At 55.1% G+C, this 17,959-nt stretch overlaps 1 protein-coding gene across 5 annotated transcripts; it reads left to right on the top strand.

Moving 5' to 3' along the window:
- The first annotated feature begins 593 nt into the window (after positions 1–593).
- CIZ1 (CDKN1A interacting zinc finger protein 1) lies at positions 594–17,904 on the top strand. 5 transcript variants are annotated; one of them, XM_079926922.1, is made up of 17 exons: positions 594–684; positions 1,404–1,530; positions 1,775–1,890; positions 3,656–3,727; positions 5,587–5,813; positions 8,177–8,270; positions 8,453–8,561; positions 9,062–9,672; positions 9,933–10,054; positions 10,643–10,840; positions 11,600–11,724; positions 14,057–14,144; positions 14,594–14,707; positions 14,906–15,055; positions 16,766–16,835; positions 17,060–17,181; positions 17,552–17,904. In XM_079926922.1, the coding sequence occupies exons 2-17, from the start codon at positions 1,409–1,411 to the stop codon at positions 17,765–17,767; spliced, it is 2,556 nt and encodes an 851-aa protein (XP_079783048.1). In that variant the 5' UTR covers positions 594–684; positions 1,404–1,408; the 3' UTR covers positions 17,768–17,904. The 5 variants fall into 5 exon arrangements, with proteins under 5 accessions (XP_079783048.1, XP_079783047.1, XP_079783049.1 ...); XM_079926921.1 differs by having other exon boundaries at positions 607–844; XM_079926923.1 differs by lacking the exon at positions 594–684 and adding an exon at positions 1,152–1,168 and having other exon boundaries at positions 8,192–8,270.
- Positions 17,905–17,959: the final 55 nt, after the last annotated feature.

Genomic DNA, 17,959 nt, shown 5'->3' with positions numbered 1-17,959 from the left:
CAGGACCGTTCAGGGGCAGGATGAGCGCCGTTTTTACCATTAAACTCTGCCCTCCTCACCCGCTCCCCAGCCAAACCGGAGAAGCAAACAAACAAAAAAAACAGTTTCAAACCGATCTCCCCACCCCTTCCAGGGCTAATTCTTCTGCCCCGTTGTGCCGGTCGTCCTCTCGCTGGGTCTCGGTCCCCGAATGTACAGCCGGCGGCTGCACGCCTACCTCCCACCCCAGCCCCGCGCGGGGTCTCCGGATCGCGGGACAGTGGCGGCCGCGGCAAGGTCCACTGGGGATGGTCCCCCTCAAAGTCGCCCGCGATGTCCCTGCCAGGCGAGAGACCCCTCTGGGCGACAGACGGACCTGGGGCTCAGAGCCGCCCCTTACCGATGCGGAGGACGCGGGGCAGAGGGTCTGCGCTGCCCAGGGTCCCCTAGCAGCTCGGAACCACTCCCAGCGCCGCCCAGCAGCTGGGCGAGCAGGTGCCGCCCCTGCAGCGCGAAGGGTGCACGGGGAGGGATCTCGCGGCGCGGCCGTGGGCACCCGGGCCTCCCGTCCTCCAGAGGGCGCTGCCCTGCCCTGGCCTGCAGACTGGCCTTCGGAGCGGACAGGCTGTGGCGGAGCAGCGGGGACCCCGGGAGCTGCGGGGACCGTTGGAGCCGCGATCCGGAGCTCGCGGCCCACCCCCCACGGTGGGGGCTGCGCGACTGAGGAGGGGGTTCGGGGAGGAGGCTGTGTGGTTCCCGAGGCCAAAGCCGCGCTGGGAGGCGAAGTGCGCGGGCCGAGCGCGGCTGGGGGGACGCCGGAAGCCTTAGGGGCCACTTGAATGGAGGCCGAGGGCTTCGTTGACAGGTGGGGACACCGGTTTTGACGTGTAGTGCTGGCTCTGTCTGTAGAGGAAGGGGTTCAGCGGAATGGGGGGGATTAGGGTGGAGGGAAGCCTTCCTCCTACTTTGTTCGTGGAAGAAAGGGAAAGGTGGGGGTGGGGCGGCGCTGATGTTATTGACAACATGTGCGCAAGGGACAGGGTGGGCGTATCAGAGGGGTGTGAGTGGACAGGGGCTGGCTTCGCTACGTGATTGGCGCAGAGAAAGGCTGAAGGGTGGGGTGGGAGGTGTATTTCTGTCGGACGCTCGTCCCGGAGCTGCGGAGCGGAGGGAGTCGGAGGGATGGAGGGTGCGGTTGGGCATTTGGAGGAGGGACTATTGGGAAGATATGGGGGAAATTGGCGGGAGGGTGGTTGAACTCTGCTGCTGGTGGAATTGGAGGTGTATGGAAAGGATGGGGCGCACGCGTGGCACGCTCTGGGCAGGACCGGGAGGGTAGCCGTGAAGCTCGGTCGGCAGCGTGTGAGGGCCGCGGGCTGGGGCTGGGCGACGGGGACCCGGCCTGACTCCTTCCCTTCCCGCAGCCGCCATGTTCAACCAGCAGCAGCAGCAGCAGCAGCTCCAGCAGCTCCAGCAGCAGCAGTTGCTGCAGCTCCAGCAGCTGCTCCAGCAGTCCCCACCGCAGGCCCCACTGCCCATGGCCGTCAGCAGGTAAGCTCCCCACTGGAGGGGTGGGCGGCTCTAGACCTGCCCCTCTGACCCATGCCTTGGAGACCTCCTCCCAGCCCTTTCTCTCAGGAGCAGCCCTGTCTGAGTCCTGGAGGTCATCAATTCCCACCCTAAGGGGATGCTCTGTCTGCAGTAGAGGGGGGCAGAGAATGGAGGTGAGGGGTCTCAGGGAAGAGGGAGGGTTTGACTCTCCCCAGAGCCCTCTGACACTGCTCTCAACACACAGGGGGCTCCCCCAGCAGCAGCCACAGCAGCAGCTCCTGAATCTCCAGGGCACCAACTCAGCCTCCCTCCTCAACGGCTCTGTGCTGCAGAGAGCTTTGCTTCTGCAGCAGTTGCAAGGTATGACTGCGGGCCCTGTCTCGCTCCATCTTAGCGGGAGATCCCCAGCAGCCCCACGGCACTGAATCTCATCAAATCCACACAGTAACCCTGAGAGGGAGCTGTGTCAGCGTCCTGGTTTACAGATGAGGACACTGAGGCTCCAGGAGGTGGAAGTCCCTAAGTTGCTCAACTGAATGCAGGTCTATCTGATCACAGAGGTGTACCCTTGGCCATGGTGTTAGCTCTGTGGGTGCTACTCAGCACAGTTTGCTGACATTCAGATTAGATGATATGATGGATGGCAAGATCTATTCTGACCACCCTCCTTTCTTTGCATCCTATTTGACAGATGAGGATGCCGAGGATGTCAGAGAAGGGAAGTCATTTGCCCTGGGTCACATAGCATCAGCAGTGGCTGAGCTAGACAGAGGCCTGGGCCTCCTGACCCCCTGGGTCTCTGAGTGGGTGTCTCTAGCCCTCTGCGTTAAGCCTGTGTCCTTACCTGAGTTTCCGCATGTGGAGAGCAGTCTTTCATCTCTTCCTTACAAGAAGCTGCTCCCGATACCTTAGCCCCTGCAGGAGTAATCCAGGGGTCCAGAGACATGGGGCCAGCTCATCCTCAGACCCAGCCTCTCCCGCACGGTAGCTGTGGCTTGCTGGCTGGTTCCTCAGGGCTGGGCACTGTGCTGAGGCCCTGACAAACCCAATTCCTTGACTCTGCTGACAACCCTAAGGGGAGATACACTCATGATCCCATTTTACAGATGAAGAAACTGAGACCCAGGTGTTGATTAGTGGTCTTACTACAGAGCTATGTTCTGAGACACCAGGCTATCCTGCCTCCCAGCAGGGTATGCAGTCAGGTCAGAAGATGTGATGGTCATCACTCTTCAGCCCTCCTGGGGCCACATGGGTGTGGATGGTCCTGAGAGCTGGCTTATAAATGATAGATGATGAGTAGAGAGATAAAACCACACACAGGGGCCCACAATGTATATATATTTTTTCACTTTTTCTTACTCATTTTAAAAGTCATACTCTTCAGGCTTCCCTGGTGGCGCAGTGGTTGAGAGTCCGCCTGCCGATGCAGGGGACGCGGGTTCGTGCTCCGGTCCGGGAAGATCCCACATGCCGCAGAGCGGCTGGGCCCGTGAGCCATGGCCACTGAGCCTGCGAGTCCGGAGCCTGTGCTCTGCAATGGGAGAGGCCACAACAGTGAGAGGCCCGTGTATCGCAAAAAGAAACAAACAAACAAAAAAACAGAAACAAAATAAAAAGTCATACTCCTCAAAGAAGAGTGAAAGAAATATTTTAAAAAGAGTATAAGAAAACCCAAATTGTCATATGCAGATTCACTCCTAAAGAAAAAACCACCCTTTAAAGTGTTGTTGTATTTCCTCCCCTTTTTTTCTAGGCACAAACCTGGGGACTTGTATATGATTGTGGTTATTGATATAAGTGAAAGGCTGTATCTTGTTTCTTTTTCACTGAATATAGTGGCATGATCATTTACCAAATGATTTGAAAGTCTCTGTAAAGATTGTTTTTGAACAGCTGTTTAATATTCTGCTGGAGGTGTGTGCCCTTGTGTCCCTAAACTTTCTCAGCTGTTTTCTTCTACTTCTTTTCCTTTCTTTTCTTTTTTTTTTTGCTTTAAATAATGGAATGAATATCATGTTTCAGAATTTTCTCTTAGAATGGATTCCCAAAAGTAGAATGACTGGGTCGGGGGGATGGGTATTTTATGGCTCTTGATAAGTATTGCCAAATTGCTTTCCCAAAGGACTGGACCAGTTTGCAATGCCACCAGCCACATATGACAGTGCCGGTCTCACCATGCCCACGGCAACATTGGGTATTATACTCTTGATATATATATATATGTATATATACATCTAATCTACTAATTTGCTTGGCAAAAGCTATATCATTAATGTTTTAGTTTACATTTCTTGGAGTGCTAGTGCGGTTGAACATTTTATATTTGTCTGTTAAACATTTGTAATTCCTTTTGTGACTTGTCCATGTGCTTTGTCTATTTTTCTTTTAGAGTGTGCCACCTTTTATCTTACTGTTTTTAAGAGCTCGTTAGCATTCTCTCTGCACATATGTGTATATGTATTTGTTTTAAGTTAATGTTAATTAAACCCTTAGTAAATACCAGGCACACTTGTATATCTCATTGAATCCTCATAGAACATTGTGAGTCAAGCACTCTTACTATCCCCATTTTACAGATGAGGGAACTGAGGCTAAGAAGGGGAAACTGATTTGCTCAAGGTCACAGGTCTTGTACTGTGGAGTCTGCATTTGAACCAGTTCTCCCAGCACATCTGACCCATGCACGCCCTTAACCCCTGTGCCTCCCATCCCAGCACTGGGTCAGGGATTTAAACTGTCCTTTATTGGGTCACACAATTCCCAGTGCTGGATCTCTGAGTCAGATGAGGTGCCTGCCCTTAAGGAGTTCGCAGGGTGGTTAGGTGGTGGGCAATGGGAAGCAGACAAGGAAATTGTGCAGGTGGTCCTAGAACAGGGAAGCTGGGGCCTCTGGGGATACAGAGAGGGTCTGGGAAGGCCACCCAAAGGAGATCACCTAAAGAGAGGAATGAAGGATGATTGGGATGTAGAACAGTCCAGACAGAAGAAACAGCATTTGCAAAGGCCCAGAGGCAGGCAGAGACCAGGCTTGTTTGAGGGATGCATGGGAGCATGTAGCTGGAATAAAGTGGGCACGTGTGTGGGGAGAATTGCGAGAAAGGAGGTCAGGGAGGAGCGCAGGACTGGACCTTGCACGGTGAAAATGGGCTTCGTTCCTGAGTATCAGGGAGCTATGGAAGGGTTTAGGCAGGGGGAGGGGCAAAGTCAGAATGTGGTTTTTGAAAGATCACTGTTTGCTGCTATCCAGTGCAAAAACTGTGGCTGAAATTCATACAGGGGATGAAGTGGCTTTGGAGGAAGGGGGGTGGTAGGAGTGGAGATTTGAAGAGGGGTTAGGCTAGACTGAGGAGAGGAGTAGGAGTCAGTGTTAATAGAATCCGGTGTTGGCTTGGATTGGGGAGGGTGAAGAGAGGGAGGAGTCAGGAAGATGCCCTGAATCCTCTCCGGTAGCCAGCTGTGGACAGCAGTGCCACTCCCAGAGACCTTGGACAAGCCACTCCTTCGCTTTGTGTCTCTATTTTGTCATCAGTAGAGAGGATAATGCTTACTCTGATGGTGACTGGGTGGGGTGAGTGAAGCCATGCATAGAAAGTGCTTAGCAAGTGGCTGCTTCCCAGGAAACTTGATGAAGGGTAGCTTCTATTGGTAGGAGAGTGTCGTCTTATTCCAGGGACCAGTCATCTTGCTGGTTCTCCCTTTGGGTCCTGTGCTGAATCTTTCACATACCTTAAGGTGTACACTAAAGCAGGCCTGAGGGTGAGCGGAGTTGCTGGGGGTGCTTAAGCCACTGACCAGGGAGGCATTTGGGGTGGGAAAAGGCCCCCTTCTCTCCCCAGCTGGAGCAGAAAACGCTAGCCCTAAAACCCCCTCTCCACCAGTGGTCCAGGTGGGACTGCGTCTTCAGCTGTCATCTCTCCCCTCTGGCTGCCCTTGGGTGGGGAGGGTCCCCTTGGAAGTTAACTGTGATGATGCTTTGGGGAACTGACCCCTGACCCTAGCCTCTACCACCCAACCACAGTTGTAATCCCTTTTCTCCCCTCTTTTCACACACAGGTAACCTCCGTGGCTACAACCTGGCAACCCCAAACCTGACAGCTCCCAGCCTCACACCCCCGCAGCTGGCCACCCCAAATCTACAGCAGTTCTTTCCCCAGGCCACTCGGCAGTCCCTGCTGGGCCCTCCTCCTGTTGGGGTCCCCATAAACCCCTCGCAGCTCAACCTTTCAGGGCGGAACACCCAGAAACAGTCCCGGTTCTCCTCTACAACCCCCAGTCGCAAGGTGAGTGGTATCTGGACTGGAGCAGGCGAGGATGGGAATGGGAGAGGGTGTATCTGGGGATCAGCCCAGCTCTGCCCTCTCTGGCTCACATTGGCCTTTGGGCAGGTCATACCCCTCTTTGTACATCAGTTTCCTCATCTGTAAAATGGGGAAGGGGGCAGGAGTTAGACTCGCTTAGTGTTTCCCAAACTTTAAATATTCCTGAACCCCGATGTAATTTTTGCTATATCCAAACACCACCAGTACTATTATTTATTCCCTTTTTAATTACTATTTACATTATTTACTAATATCTCTCTCTTTTTGAAAAAACTGATATGTAACTGACATATAACATTGTATTCATTTTAGGTGTATTCTACCAATTTTCTTTAAATCAACTCTGTCCAGTGGAAATAAAGTGTGAGCCATACATGTAATTTAAAAATTTCTAGTAATCACAGTAACAAAGTAAAAAGAAACAGGTGAAATTAATTTTACTAGCATATTTTATTCAACTTAATATATTTAAAAAATGATTTCAACCTGTAATCAATATAAAAAATGAACACGGCATTTTACATTCCGTTTTTTTTTGTTTTTTGTAGTAAGTCTTTAAATTCCGGTGTATATTTTATGCTTATGTCTCAATTCGGCTTCCAACATTTCCAGGGCTCAAAAGCCAGGTACATGTGACTAGTAGCTACGGTCTGGGATAGCACAGCTTTAAATGAAGTAGCTGCTTCTCTGCTACATTTAGTTAAAAAGGAAACATTATATCACTGTCTGAAATTAAAAAAAAAAAAAAGCTAAATTAATTGCCATACATAGAAGTAAAAGAAAAGTGACTGGGGGTAAAGCAATGTTCTAAAATCCTCAACTCTACTCCGTTGCCAGCCGAAGGTTCTCAGCCTCTACAGGCCTTTCCCTGACAAAAGCAGGAAGCCTCAGAGAGATTTTCAAAGGGAATAATATCCTCCCTGAGCCTGTCCTGTCCCTGAACGTCCTGGCAGCTCCTCACACACACCACACTCCTGAGAGCACCTGGCGGTGGAGGGCTGGAACACCCTCCTTTTCTGGCTGCTCTGGCGCCAGCCCACATCGGGAGGGGAGGCATTTCCCCCCAGAGGGGGGTCCAGGCGGCCTCTGACTTTACGGGTCGGGCTTGTCCTAACACAGTCTGGCCTAGTGTTTACCTCCTTGCCCCCATTTTACATATGGGAAAACCGAGGCCGTGGGGTGGAGGTTGCCCTGGACTGCACAGCTGTCGCGACAGACCCAGAGTCCAGCCCTCCTGACTCACAGGCCAGTGCCCATGTCGTGCAGGGTGAGAGCTGGGGAGCTTCTGAAGGGTGTGGAGTCCTGATGTGGTGCATGTTTGCACTCAGCCCTGGTTCCTTGGGCTTAGTAGGAGGGAGGGAAGCTGCATGTGGATTCCTGAGGCTCCCTGGGATGCCCTGGAACCACGTGGAGCTGTGTGTTCATTTCACAGATGTCTGTTAAGTCCTGTGGAGGACTCACTGGTGCAGAGAAGGCATCTGGAGATGCTCTCCTGGAGATCTTGGGCTGGGGAGGGGGTGGTGGTAGTGGTGAGACCTTAATGCAAATAATGCTCCAGCCAATGAATTATGACTATGAAAAATGCCACAGAAAGGAAGCCTGGGGCCCCTGGGGGCCTGTACTGTGGGTTAGGAAGGCTTCCTGCAAGAAGTGCCTTTGAGGCTCTGGGAGAAGGCCTGGGGCTTTGCAGAAACAGAGAGAAGGCCAGTGTGGACATGGGGAGGGGGAGGGGGAGCATGGGGAGAGCTGAGGCTGCAGGGGTGGGCATGGGGTACAGGCCAGAGTGTGCAGGGGGGTGGGGCGGGTGGGTAGTTTCAGGCTTGGGGTAAGGAAGGAGTCATCCAGGGCTACGGGAAATCACGGGAGGGTTGCAGCCTGACAGAGATGAGAGACATGATCAGGTTTGAGAAGGGTCCCTCAGGAATTCCCTGGTGGTCCAGTGGTTAGGACTCTGCGCTTTCACTGCCGTGGCCTGGGTTCCATCCCTGGTCCGGGAGCTAAGATCCCGCAAGCCAAGCGGCATGACCAACAAAAAAAAAAAGAGAGAGAGAAGGATCCTTCTGGCTGCTTTGTGGAGAATAGGGTGGGGAATCAGGAAGCAACACCGTGGACCACGTGAAGGCATTGCATCCCCCAAACCTGCATTTACTTAACCGGCAGGCAGCTAGATGGAACCCCCTGGACAGAATTCCTGGGGTGTTTAGGATCTTCTCTGGGGCCAGGCCCCGTCATCCTCTGGGGGACGTGTTGCAGCCGCTCTTGGGCAAGGGAGTATTTACTGGGGTGGGTGGCAGGTATCATAAACGGTTTCTGAAAGGAAGCAGGATTCTTCTTCTCAGACGATGCCTGTGGAGGACAAGTCGGACCCCCCAGAGGGGTCTGAGGAAGCCGCAGAGCCCCGAACAGACACACCTGAAGGTGAGGGAGGGAGGTTGCTGGCCCTTCAGAGGGGACGCGGGTTAGGGCAGTGGGGTGCAGGGGTGGTCATGGAGGCAGGGATCTTGCAGGGTGGGTGGGGGGGGGTGAGCCCAGGCCCCATCTCCTGGAGCTCGTACGTGCTATATCCAGCACGGCAGTCATTCACCTGCCCTCCATTCCAGACCAAGAATCTCCCCACTGCCCAGATTGCATCACTAAGGAGAAACGCACTGCAGCACCTGAGCCTGAGTCTTGTGTGGCGTCTGAGCCACCAGCTAAAAGGTCAAAGAGGTAACTGATGCTGAAAACCTGCCTGGGGCCCAGGTACCCTGTACCCTGATTCCTGCAAAGGCAGAGGGTAGGGGGTTGGTGGGGGGAGATCCTTCAAGGAAAGGGCCTTGGTTTCTGGCTTGGAGGAATGTCAAACCTAATTCTTCACCTTACCTGGGAAGGCCCTCAGCCAGACGGACTCTGGCATCTTCACTGTGACTGAATCACCTGGAGGCAGGTGAGGTGGCCAGCTTGGAGGGGTGAAGACGTGAGCCTGGAACCTCAGAGAGTGGGCAGAGGGTAGGCAGGCTTACAGGACCTCGGATACATATTAGCAAGCTGTGGGAGGTGGGAGCAAGTGATCCAATTTATTTAGGTGCAACTGGGACCCAGAGAGCCGAGGGGGCTCGTCCAAATCCCTAGCTTTGTATGTGGCATAGCTAGGACTGGAGCCTAGGTCATGGCCTTTCTTGGGACCCCCTGGGGCCAATTGAATTTGATCTTCTTTTGATCCTTCCTAGCTCAGAGGAGCCCACAGAGAAGGGGACCCCAGGGCAGCTGCAGGCAAAGGTCCAGCCACAGGCCCGGTTGATGGCACCAAAGCAGACACAGACAACCGAGCTGCTGCCTGAGCCACTGGAAGCTCGAGTGCTGCCACGATTTCAGCCACGAGTTCTGCAGATCCAAGCCCAGGTGCAGCCACAGACTCAGCCAGAGACTCAGCCACAGATGCTACCATTGAAGGCCCAGGTGCAGCCAAAGCTGCAGAAGCAGGCACAGACACAGACCTCTCCAGAGCACTTAGTACCGCGACAGGAGCATCTGCAGCTGCAGAAGGAGGCAGAGCCACAGGCACATTCACAGTCCCCAAGGCAGGTGCAGCCACTGCTGCAGAAGCAGGCACAGACGCAGACGTATCCACAGGTCCAGACAGAAGCGCAGCCGAGGGTCCAGCCGCTGGAGCTGCCACTGGAGCAACGTCCAGTGCAGTTGCCAGTGCAGCCACTGGAGCCAAACCAGAGACAGCCTCAGACTCAGCCACAGGTGTCGGTGCCGGCACTGGAGAAAGCCCCAGTTCCGGTTCCCTCTGCAGTGCTGGAGACGCCGCCCGATACAGTGGAAGCTGGAGCAGGTAAGCGAGCAGTGGCTCCCAGCCGGCCTGGTGATGGGACAGCTCTGCCTGAACCCTTCAGTCCTGCCCTGGCACTGTCCAACCCTGACTGGGTGCTGCCTGGGACTGAGGGTTGGGCCTGGATCTAGGGTTCGGGGCCGTCTGCACTGGAGGCTTCAAGGTCCTGGATGTGGGCAGAGAAGGTGGCTCTTGGGCCTGGGTCCCTCAGGGCCCAGGTGGGAGATGGACCCTGGGGAAGCAGAGCACATCTGTCATTTCAGGCCTGGAGGAGGCCTCGCCAGAGCCAGTGGGCGCCCAGGTTGGCCTGGAGGAGAGCCAGGAAGAGTTGACCAGTGGCCTGGATGTGGGAGAATGTGAAGAAAGAGCAAGAGAGATGCTGGGGGTGGGTAGAGATGCTGATGAGGACCACATGGTGCACCCCCTCAGCGCCCCCTCGGGTTTCCTGTCCTGTGAAATGTGACAGCAGCCCTCCACCTGGGTTCGTGGGCAGACCAGACTGGGTTTGACAGTGGTTCAGTGACAGTGGTTCAGCCTTCACATGCCTTTGCTCTGATGACCTGGAGGTACTTTTAGTGATAAGGGTCCCTTCCAGCCGGCCCACCCCGAAACTAGAGCCCCCAGAGCCCCCTACAGGTAACGTTGCTCCAGCGGAGGGAGCGCAGCTGGAAGCCTGTGCCTGGGGCTGGGGCCCAGCCCTGCCTCCTGGCCAAACCCCCTCCCTTCTTCATGCGTCTCCATCTGTCATGTGGGGGGTGGGGTGGGTAGACTTTTAGAGTGAGGCGGACCTGGGTTTGAATCCTAACTGTGGTGCTTCCTGGCTGAGCGAGCTTGGGCAATCACCTGACCACTCAGAGCCTCAGTTTCCCCACTTGTAAAGTGGGCTGTCAGGACGGCTCCTAGATGTTTAGCATGGGGCTGGCCCACTGTAAGCGCCCAGCTGGTGGTAGCTCTGCTCCTGCTTCCGGTGTAGGTGTGGGGTGCCGGGGGCTCCCTGAAGGTCACCATCCTGCAGAGCAGCGACAGCCGGGCCTTTAGCACCGTACCCCTCACACCTGGGCCCTGGTCCGGCGACTCTACCTCTGCCACCCCTGTGGCGGCCAGCATGCCCTCTAAGCAGGCCCTTCAGTTCTTCTGCTACATCTGCAAGGCCGGCTGCAGCAGCCAGCAGGTACCGCCCCCAGCGGGTGGGTGGGGAGGTCACGTGGGCGGGCGGAGGGTTTGGGGTCTGTATGTGATGCCTAGCCTGCCCTTCCCACGGCTGCCTCTGTGGCCACATGGGCCCTCAAGCCCCACCCCCAGCAGCTGTACATTTGCTCACAAAACATTTCCTGACCAGCCAAGGGGGCAGGATTTTAGAGTTGGGTGGACCTGGTTCAAATCAGCCCTGACTGGCCATGTGGGTTTCGGAAGGTGAATTCCACCCTTTGTGCCTCAGTTTCCGCATGTGTCAGAGGAGGAAACATTTAGAACCCGCCTCTAGAAAAAAAAATAGAACCCACCTCACTGGCAAGTTCTGGGGATTCAGCGACTTGACACTGAAGTCATAAGCCCCAGGCCCGGCCCAGAGCGAGTGCAGCGTTAATAACAGCATCATACTGGTATGATTATTACTATCGCTCTTGTTATCTTCGTCCCTCTGTGCCTCCCCTGAGCAGAGTCATGGGGACCTGGAATTTGATCAGACTGCTCCTCGCCTTGGAGGCGCTCAGTCTCCAGGGGGAGCAGAGGCTCTGGCTGGCGTGTACTCGCTCCGTGCCTCCGTTCACCATCCTTCTCTGGCCCACACAGGGTTGTAAGAGAAACAGCCTCCCAGCGGAGGTGGGGTGAGCATGAAGCCAAGGTTGGAGGCCTCTTCCCCGGGCCGCACTCTTGCCCACCGTTCTGGGGCTCACTCCTCATGCCCCTTCCTCCCTCTCGCCTGCCGCAGGAGTTCCAGGACCACATGTTGGGGGCCCAGCACCAGCAGCGGCTCGGAGAGATCCAGCACATGAGCCAAGCCTGCCTCCTGTCCCTGCTGCCTGTGCCCCGGGATGTCCTGGAGCGAGAGGACCAGTGAGTGGGGGATCTCAGAGCCGCTGTAGGGGGGGTAGGCGGCCTTGCAAGCCAGCCCCGGCAGAAAGGGACCCTGAATCCACCATCCACAAGGTCTGCTTCTGGGTTAAGCATTGCCCTCCCTGAGACACCTCGTCACACCACTAACTGTGTGGCCTTGGACCTCAGTTTTCCTTATCTGTAAAATGGCCTCACGAGGGGTGTAATGCAGGAACTCATGAGCTAGACAGTCTCTTAAGGTTACATCCAGGCAGGAACAGTGTGACCATGTATGTGGGAGGGAAGTGGGTTGTGGGACACCCTGCTCCCCTGGCATATATGCTGACCCCAACCACGGGGGCCTGAAGGTCAGGATCTGCTCATCTTGTGGCTTGAGGTTAGAGCTTCCCTGGGTCACCCCCTTTCTTTGTCGTGGGGACTTGGCCCATCAGAAATGTCAGCCCTCCCAGAGTCTGGGACTGGCTCTTGGGGTGCTCTGTGGGCAATCACTGAGGCCTGCAGGGGCTGGGAGGCATCATCAGTGAAAGAAACAGGATGGTGCTGGCTCGGGACGCCCTGCGGGATATGGGCTGTGTCTCACAGGACAGCTGCCACTCAGCTCCAGACCTCCTGGTTTTTCAGAGACATCTAGAAACCTAGATTTGTATGTGAATCTCCCAATTTCAAAATGTTAACAGCTAGTTCAGAATTAAAACAAGATGAAACAAGTCCTGTGGAGGCCAAATCAGACCCTTTCAGAAGCTAGATAGGCCTTGGGTCAGTGGTCGGGGACTGTGCCATGAGCATTTATAGAAGGTCACAGCTTGAAGCTGCCTGCATGGGGTGAGGGGACAGGAAGGGCCCTCGAGTAGCTTCAGCTTGCATCTCCTGCGTGACGGGAAGCACTCTCTCCAAAGGCTTCTGTGTCTCTGTTAGGCAGTTCTCACTAAGAGAAGAGCTTCCCTGTGGCTTTGTAGGATGTTCTCCAGCCTTAAGGCTCCCTTTGCTTGCTGACCTAGGAGTTATACTTAGGCCAAATCATCATAAAGACAGGAGAAAGGTGACTCACAGAGTTGCTCCTTGCAGAGTTAATGCAATGGTGAAAAAATTTAGTTGGAGATGATCTTTTCAAAACTAGGGGATTAGTCAGATCAGTTTAAGTCTTATCCACTTGGTGGTAGAACTAATTCTAGGGAATTAGTTCTTGGTGGTAGAACTAATTCTAGGGAATTTCTGATAATGTGGAAACATATGTGTGATGCAGTGTCAAGTTAGAACAGGATCCAAAATAGCGTTTGCAGAATGAGTTTGATTATATTCAATATAAAAATAGATCTTGGGCTTCCCTGGTAGTGCAGTGGTTAAGAATCTGCCTGCCAATGCAAGGAACACAGGTTTGAGCCCTGGCCTGGGAAGATCCCACGTGCCGCAGAGCAACTAAGCCCGTGCGCCACAACTACTGAGCCCACGTGCCACAGCTACTGAAGCCTGCGTGCCTAGAGCCCATGCTTCGCAACGAGAGAAGCCACCGCAATGAGAAGCCGCGCACTGCAACGAAGAGCAGCCTCCGCTCGCCACAACTAGAGAAAGCCCACATGCAGCATCGAAGACCCAACACAGCCAAAAAAATTAAAGAAACAAACTAATTAATTAAAAAAAAAAAGATCTTGTGACGGAAGAAAACTGCAGGGCTGTAGCCCAAGCTATAAACAAGCTTCAGGTGGAGGGGATTCCGATTACACTGTCTTCTGATGACGTCTGCCCTTGAATCTGGACTTGGCCCTGTGCAGAATGTGGCAGTCCTTCCGATAGGCTGTGTGTCCTTCTGAAACTCTGGGCTGATCCCGTGCCAGGCCCCGGGGATGCTGGGGTGGTGTCCTGGCTTCCCAGAGCTTGCAGTCCAGTGAGGGCAGAGAAGGGAGCAGGTCGTCCCGATCCATCGTGGAAAATGCTGGAGCAGTGGCACTTTGGGGTCCCAGAGGGGGGCCTGGCTACCTGGGATTGGGACAGGTCCAGAAATGGGGGGAGGTGGAAGAACAGCTCTGGGAAAGGGAGGTTTTATCTAAACTGAAGGATAAGAAGAGATCTCCAGGGCAGATATCCTCAGTTCTGTCACCGTCCTGGTGGCCTCCTGGTATCCCAGATGCTTCTAAATCTCATTTCTCCCCCCAAGTTTTCTCTCTTATTCCTATTTAAGTATTCTTCCAGATGAGCCTCAGGACCATTTTGTTAAGTTTCCAAAAAAACGATTCTGTTGGAATTGCATTCCGTTTATGGAGCGTCTGGAAGAGCTGCTGTCTTTCCAGCAAGAATGCGGTGTCACACTGTACTTGTTTTGATTGTCATCATTTAGAGAGCCTCCACCCAGGCGCTGGTGCAACACCTGCCAGCTCTACTACATGGGGGACCTGATCCAGCACCGGAGGACGCAGGACCACAAGGTATGAGGGCCCATCTGCTGCGAAGGCGCCCAAGCCCAGGGCTGCGGAGGAGGGAGCCCAGGTTGGGAGCAGAAAGCAAACGTCAGCCTTTGTCACTGCGTGGCCGCAACTCATGACGAGTCAGTCACGTTTCCTCTTTGGGCTTCAGTTTCCCCATCTGTCCAGTGTGGGCAAGGCACCATCTCACCCTGCATTCAGCTTCGGGGCTCGTGGGGTCCTCAGGTGCCTGCCCTCTCTCCCTGTCTTCCGACGGTCCTGTCTCTGTCACCATCTGTCGTCCTTCTTTATAGCGCAGGGACGGGATGTGTTTGCCTCTGTTCTGTGCAGCACAGCCGGCTGATTACAGAAGTGGTGGGCCTGCGAGTGGGAGGCGAGGTCTCGCTGGGCCCTGCCTGGCTGCGCCTGGGGCTGCTGCCCGCCGCCCACTTGGCCTGCCTTCCTGTCCCCAGATCGCCAAACAGTCCCTGCGGCCTTTCTGCACTGTTTGCAACCGCTACTTCAAGACCCCCCGCAAGTTTGTGGAACATGTGAAGTCCCAGGGGCATAAGGACAAAGCCAAGGAGGTAACCCCAGCTCCCTCAGAGGACATGGGCCCAGGGAAGTAGAGACTTGGCCAAGGCCACACAGCAAGTTGAGGTGTATTCCAGTCCAAATTCATAGCAGGTCCGGGGGGACTGGAGTTCTCTGGGGTGTGGGGAGGATGGGGTGTCGCACCCTGGCTGCCCAGAGCTGACTTGAGCCTTCACCCACTCCCTGGGAAGCTGAAGATGCTCGAGAAGGAGATTGCCAGCCAAGATGAGGACCACTTCATCACGGTGGACGCCGTGGGCTGCTTTGAGGGCGACGAAGAAGAGGAGGAGGATGACGATGATGAAGAAGAGATCGAGGTTGAGGAGGAATTCTGCAAGCAGGTGCTTGGGGGGAGGTGGTGTGGAACGGAGGCTGGAGGCTGGACTCCCAGCCCAGGAGAGACCTCACCCCGCCTCCCAGGGGCCAGGAGGCACTGTGCTGGCATCTTTGGGCACTAAGGCCTGCCACGATTTAGTATCAATAGGAACTCTATTCAATATGACGATATGTAAATATACATCATGACACCTATAGGGTAGCAGGTGAAATACGCAAGGTCTTCAAAGCCTGGCTGCTGTTTTTACTTGTGGAAGAGAAAGGGCATCCTAGGGCAAGAGAACAGCATCATAAAGGCATGGAGAGGGCTTCCCTGGTGGCGCGGTTGAGAGTCCGCCTGCCGATGCAGGGGACACGGGTTCGTGCCCCGGTCTGGGAGGATCCCACATGCCGCGGAGCGGCTGGGCCCGTGAGCCATGGCCACTGAGCCTGCGCGTCCGGAGCCTGTGCTCCGCAGTGGGAGAGGCCACAACAGTGAGAGGCCTGCGTACCGCAAAAAAAAAAAAAAAGACATGGAGAGGGGAGCTATGTGGTGCATACAGGAAAAGTCAGTGAAAGATGATGATGAGGATGATGGCGAGAGCAGTGAACATTTTTTGAGCACTTACTATATGCCACGAGTGTACCAAGCACTTTCCTGGCAGAATCTCACCCACTTGGATGCCAGGAGGCGAGACTGCAGAGCCCGTGCTCAAAATACCCCAGCTCTGCTGCTTCCCATGAGCGAGGAGCTGGAGGAGCTTTGCAGTTTAACAAGTGTTTCCAGAGCATCTGTTCTGGGCCAGGCCCTGGTGCTGGATACCAGGGGTACTTGGGGTTGAAGTTCCGGCCCCTGTCCTCACAGAACTTGTCTGTTACAGTCCAGGGTGGTGAGGGGGCAGCGACAGGGGGCGGTCCATAATGGGGCTGTGGATGGAAGGTTGCGTGGGTGGCCTCCAGCCCTAAGCAGGTTGGGGGAGATGCCAGCTTTGCTACTCAGCGGTCAGCAGTGGCATGACCCTGGGCAAGCCCCTTGGCCTCTATAAGCCTGTTTCTCTGCTTAGAATAGTCCCAACTCAGACTGTAAGGAAGGGTCACAGCCCAGGGGGTGGTCGTTATTCTTAAAAGCCAGATTTGTTTGCAAGGCACTGCTAGGCGTGGCCTTGTCTGGAAGGGGCTCATGTCCAGCCAGTGAGACAAGGGATCCTTGATCACTTGAAACCTACCCCCTAAGATTGTGGTTGCTGCAGCATTAGGGAGCTGGCGGGGGGCTCATGGCAGAGTGTAACCGGGCTGGGGGCTCACCAGGGCTCACTACCCTGCACCTCCATAAACCCGCTGTATGACCCTGGGCAAGTGAGTTAATGCGCCTGGGCCTCAGTTTCCTCTTATATAAAATGGGCAAACCATAGAAAGTTGTTATGAGGATTCAGAGAAATGACATGTGTGATGTGTTGGGCATACCTGGCATGGATTATGGCCAGTGTGGGAGCAGGAGGGCTTCCTGGAGGAGGGGACTGATTGAGCTGAACCTGGAAAGTATAGATTGGGAAAGGCACTCGGGGGGCAGGATCAGCATGTGCAAAGGCTCAGAGCATGCCACCCACAACCTCCTGGAAATCAAGGCGGGGTTCCTTGATTGAAGAGCATGGGTGGGTTCCAGTCCCCGCCTGCGTTTAGGAGGAGGCTAGGGGAAGCCAGAACCAATGGAGGCCCACACCTGTGTGTGTTTCCAGGTGAGATCCAGAGATATATCCATAGAGGAATGGAAAGGCTCGGAGACCTACAGCCCCGACACGGCATATGGTAAGACCCCAGCCCTGACCCCACCTGCAGGAGCTGCGGCCCTCAGGTTGCCTCCAGGCAACCCCCCAGATCCCAGCCACAGCATCCTGGCCAGGCATCCTGTCCCCTCGTCCTCTTTTCTTTTCCCATCTGGAGGGTGGGGAGGGGTAGCAAATGGGCCCCTAGAGAAGGGGGGACACCTGGCTGGTGAGGCACGTGAGTGCACAGACCCTGCTGTCCCACAGGTGTGGACTTCCTGGTGCCTGTGATGGGCTACATCTGCCGCATCTGCCACAAATTCTATCACAGCAACTCAGGGGCGCAGCTCTCCCACTGCAAGTCCCTGGCCCACTTTGAGAACCTGCAGGTGAGTCAGACCCCCTTCCCGGCTCTGCCCTACCCAGGGAGTCAAGACTGTGTCCTAGCTGATGGGGACAGCCAGTGGCCACCTCCCTCCTGTGTTTGGCCTCAGCCCCTGGGTACAGCCCCCAGTGAGAGGCTCTGCCCACAAAGGGAATCAGAGCCACGTTGGGGCCAACGTCTCTCTGCAGTTGTTCTGGTGGGTGCTGAGGGCTGGGCTGTTAGCTCTAGAGCTCTGGCCCAGAGAGGCTGAGCACATCACACAGGGTCACACAGCATGTCTGACGCTGTCTCAACTGGGCTGGGGAAACAGCCTCTGGCCAGGAGCACACCAGGTGGGGAGGAAGCCTGGCCTCACCTGCACTCTCTGTGTCCAGAAATATAAGAAGGCCAAGAACCCCAGCCCCACCACCAGGCCCGTGAGCCGCCGGTGTGCAATCAACGCCCGGAACGCCCTGACTGCTCTGTTCACCTCCGGCGGCCGCACACCCACGCAGCCCAGCACCCAGGACACAGCCAAAACGCCCAGCAAGGTGACAGCCCAACCCGCTCAGCACCCTCTACCCCGGCGCTCAAGCCGCCTCAAAACCTGATGGAGGGAGCGGCCCACAGCTGCCCCGTCTGGGTCTAGATCTGCTACGCTTTTTAGGAGTCTGTGTGGAGACTGTGACATGGTTGGTGTTTTTACTCAAAATCCAATAAAAGAAGGTAGTTTGGCTGTATAGTCCCCACCAGCACTTCTGTCTGGGTGGACAGGGAAAGGGGGCCCCCAGCTAGCTCTCAGT

Source organism: Stenella coeruleoalba, assembly GCF_951394435.1.
Source record: "Stenella coeruleoalba genome assembly, chromosome: 7".
In the NCBI taxonomy this organism is placed as follows: domain Eukaryota; kingdom Metazoa; phylum Chordata; class Mammalia; order Artiodactyla; family Delphinidae; genus Stenella; species Stenella coeruleoalba.
The sequence above is the reverse complement of the archived record's forward strand: the minus strand, read 5'-3'. Positions and strand labels throughout refer to the sequence as shown.

Bases quoted from the DNA above. Each gene is read 5' to 3' on its own strand.
- CIZ1 (XM_079926920.1), top strand. The intron at 8,271-8,452 runs GTGAGGGAGGGA...CCTCCATTCCAG, and splicing joins CCGAACAGACACACCTGAAG to ACCAAGAATCTCCCCACTGC. The intron at 9,673-9,932 runs GTAAGCGAGCAG...CTGTCATTTCAG, and splicing joins TACAGTGGAAGCTGGAGCAG to GCCTGGAGGAGGCCTCGCCA.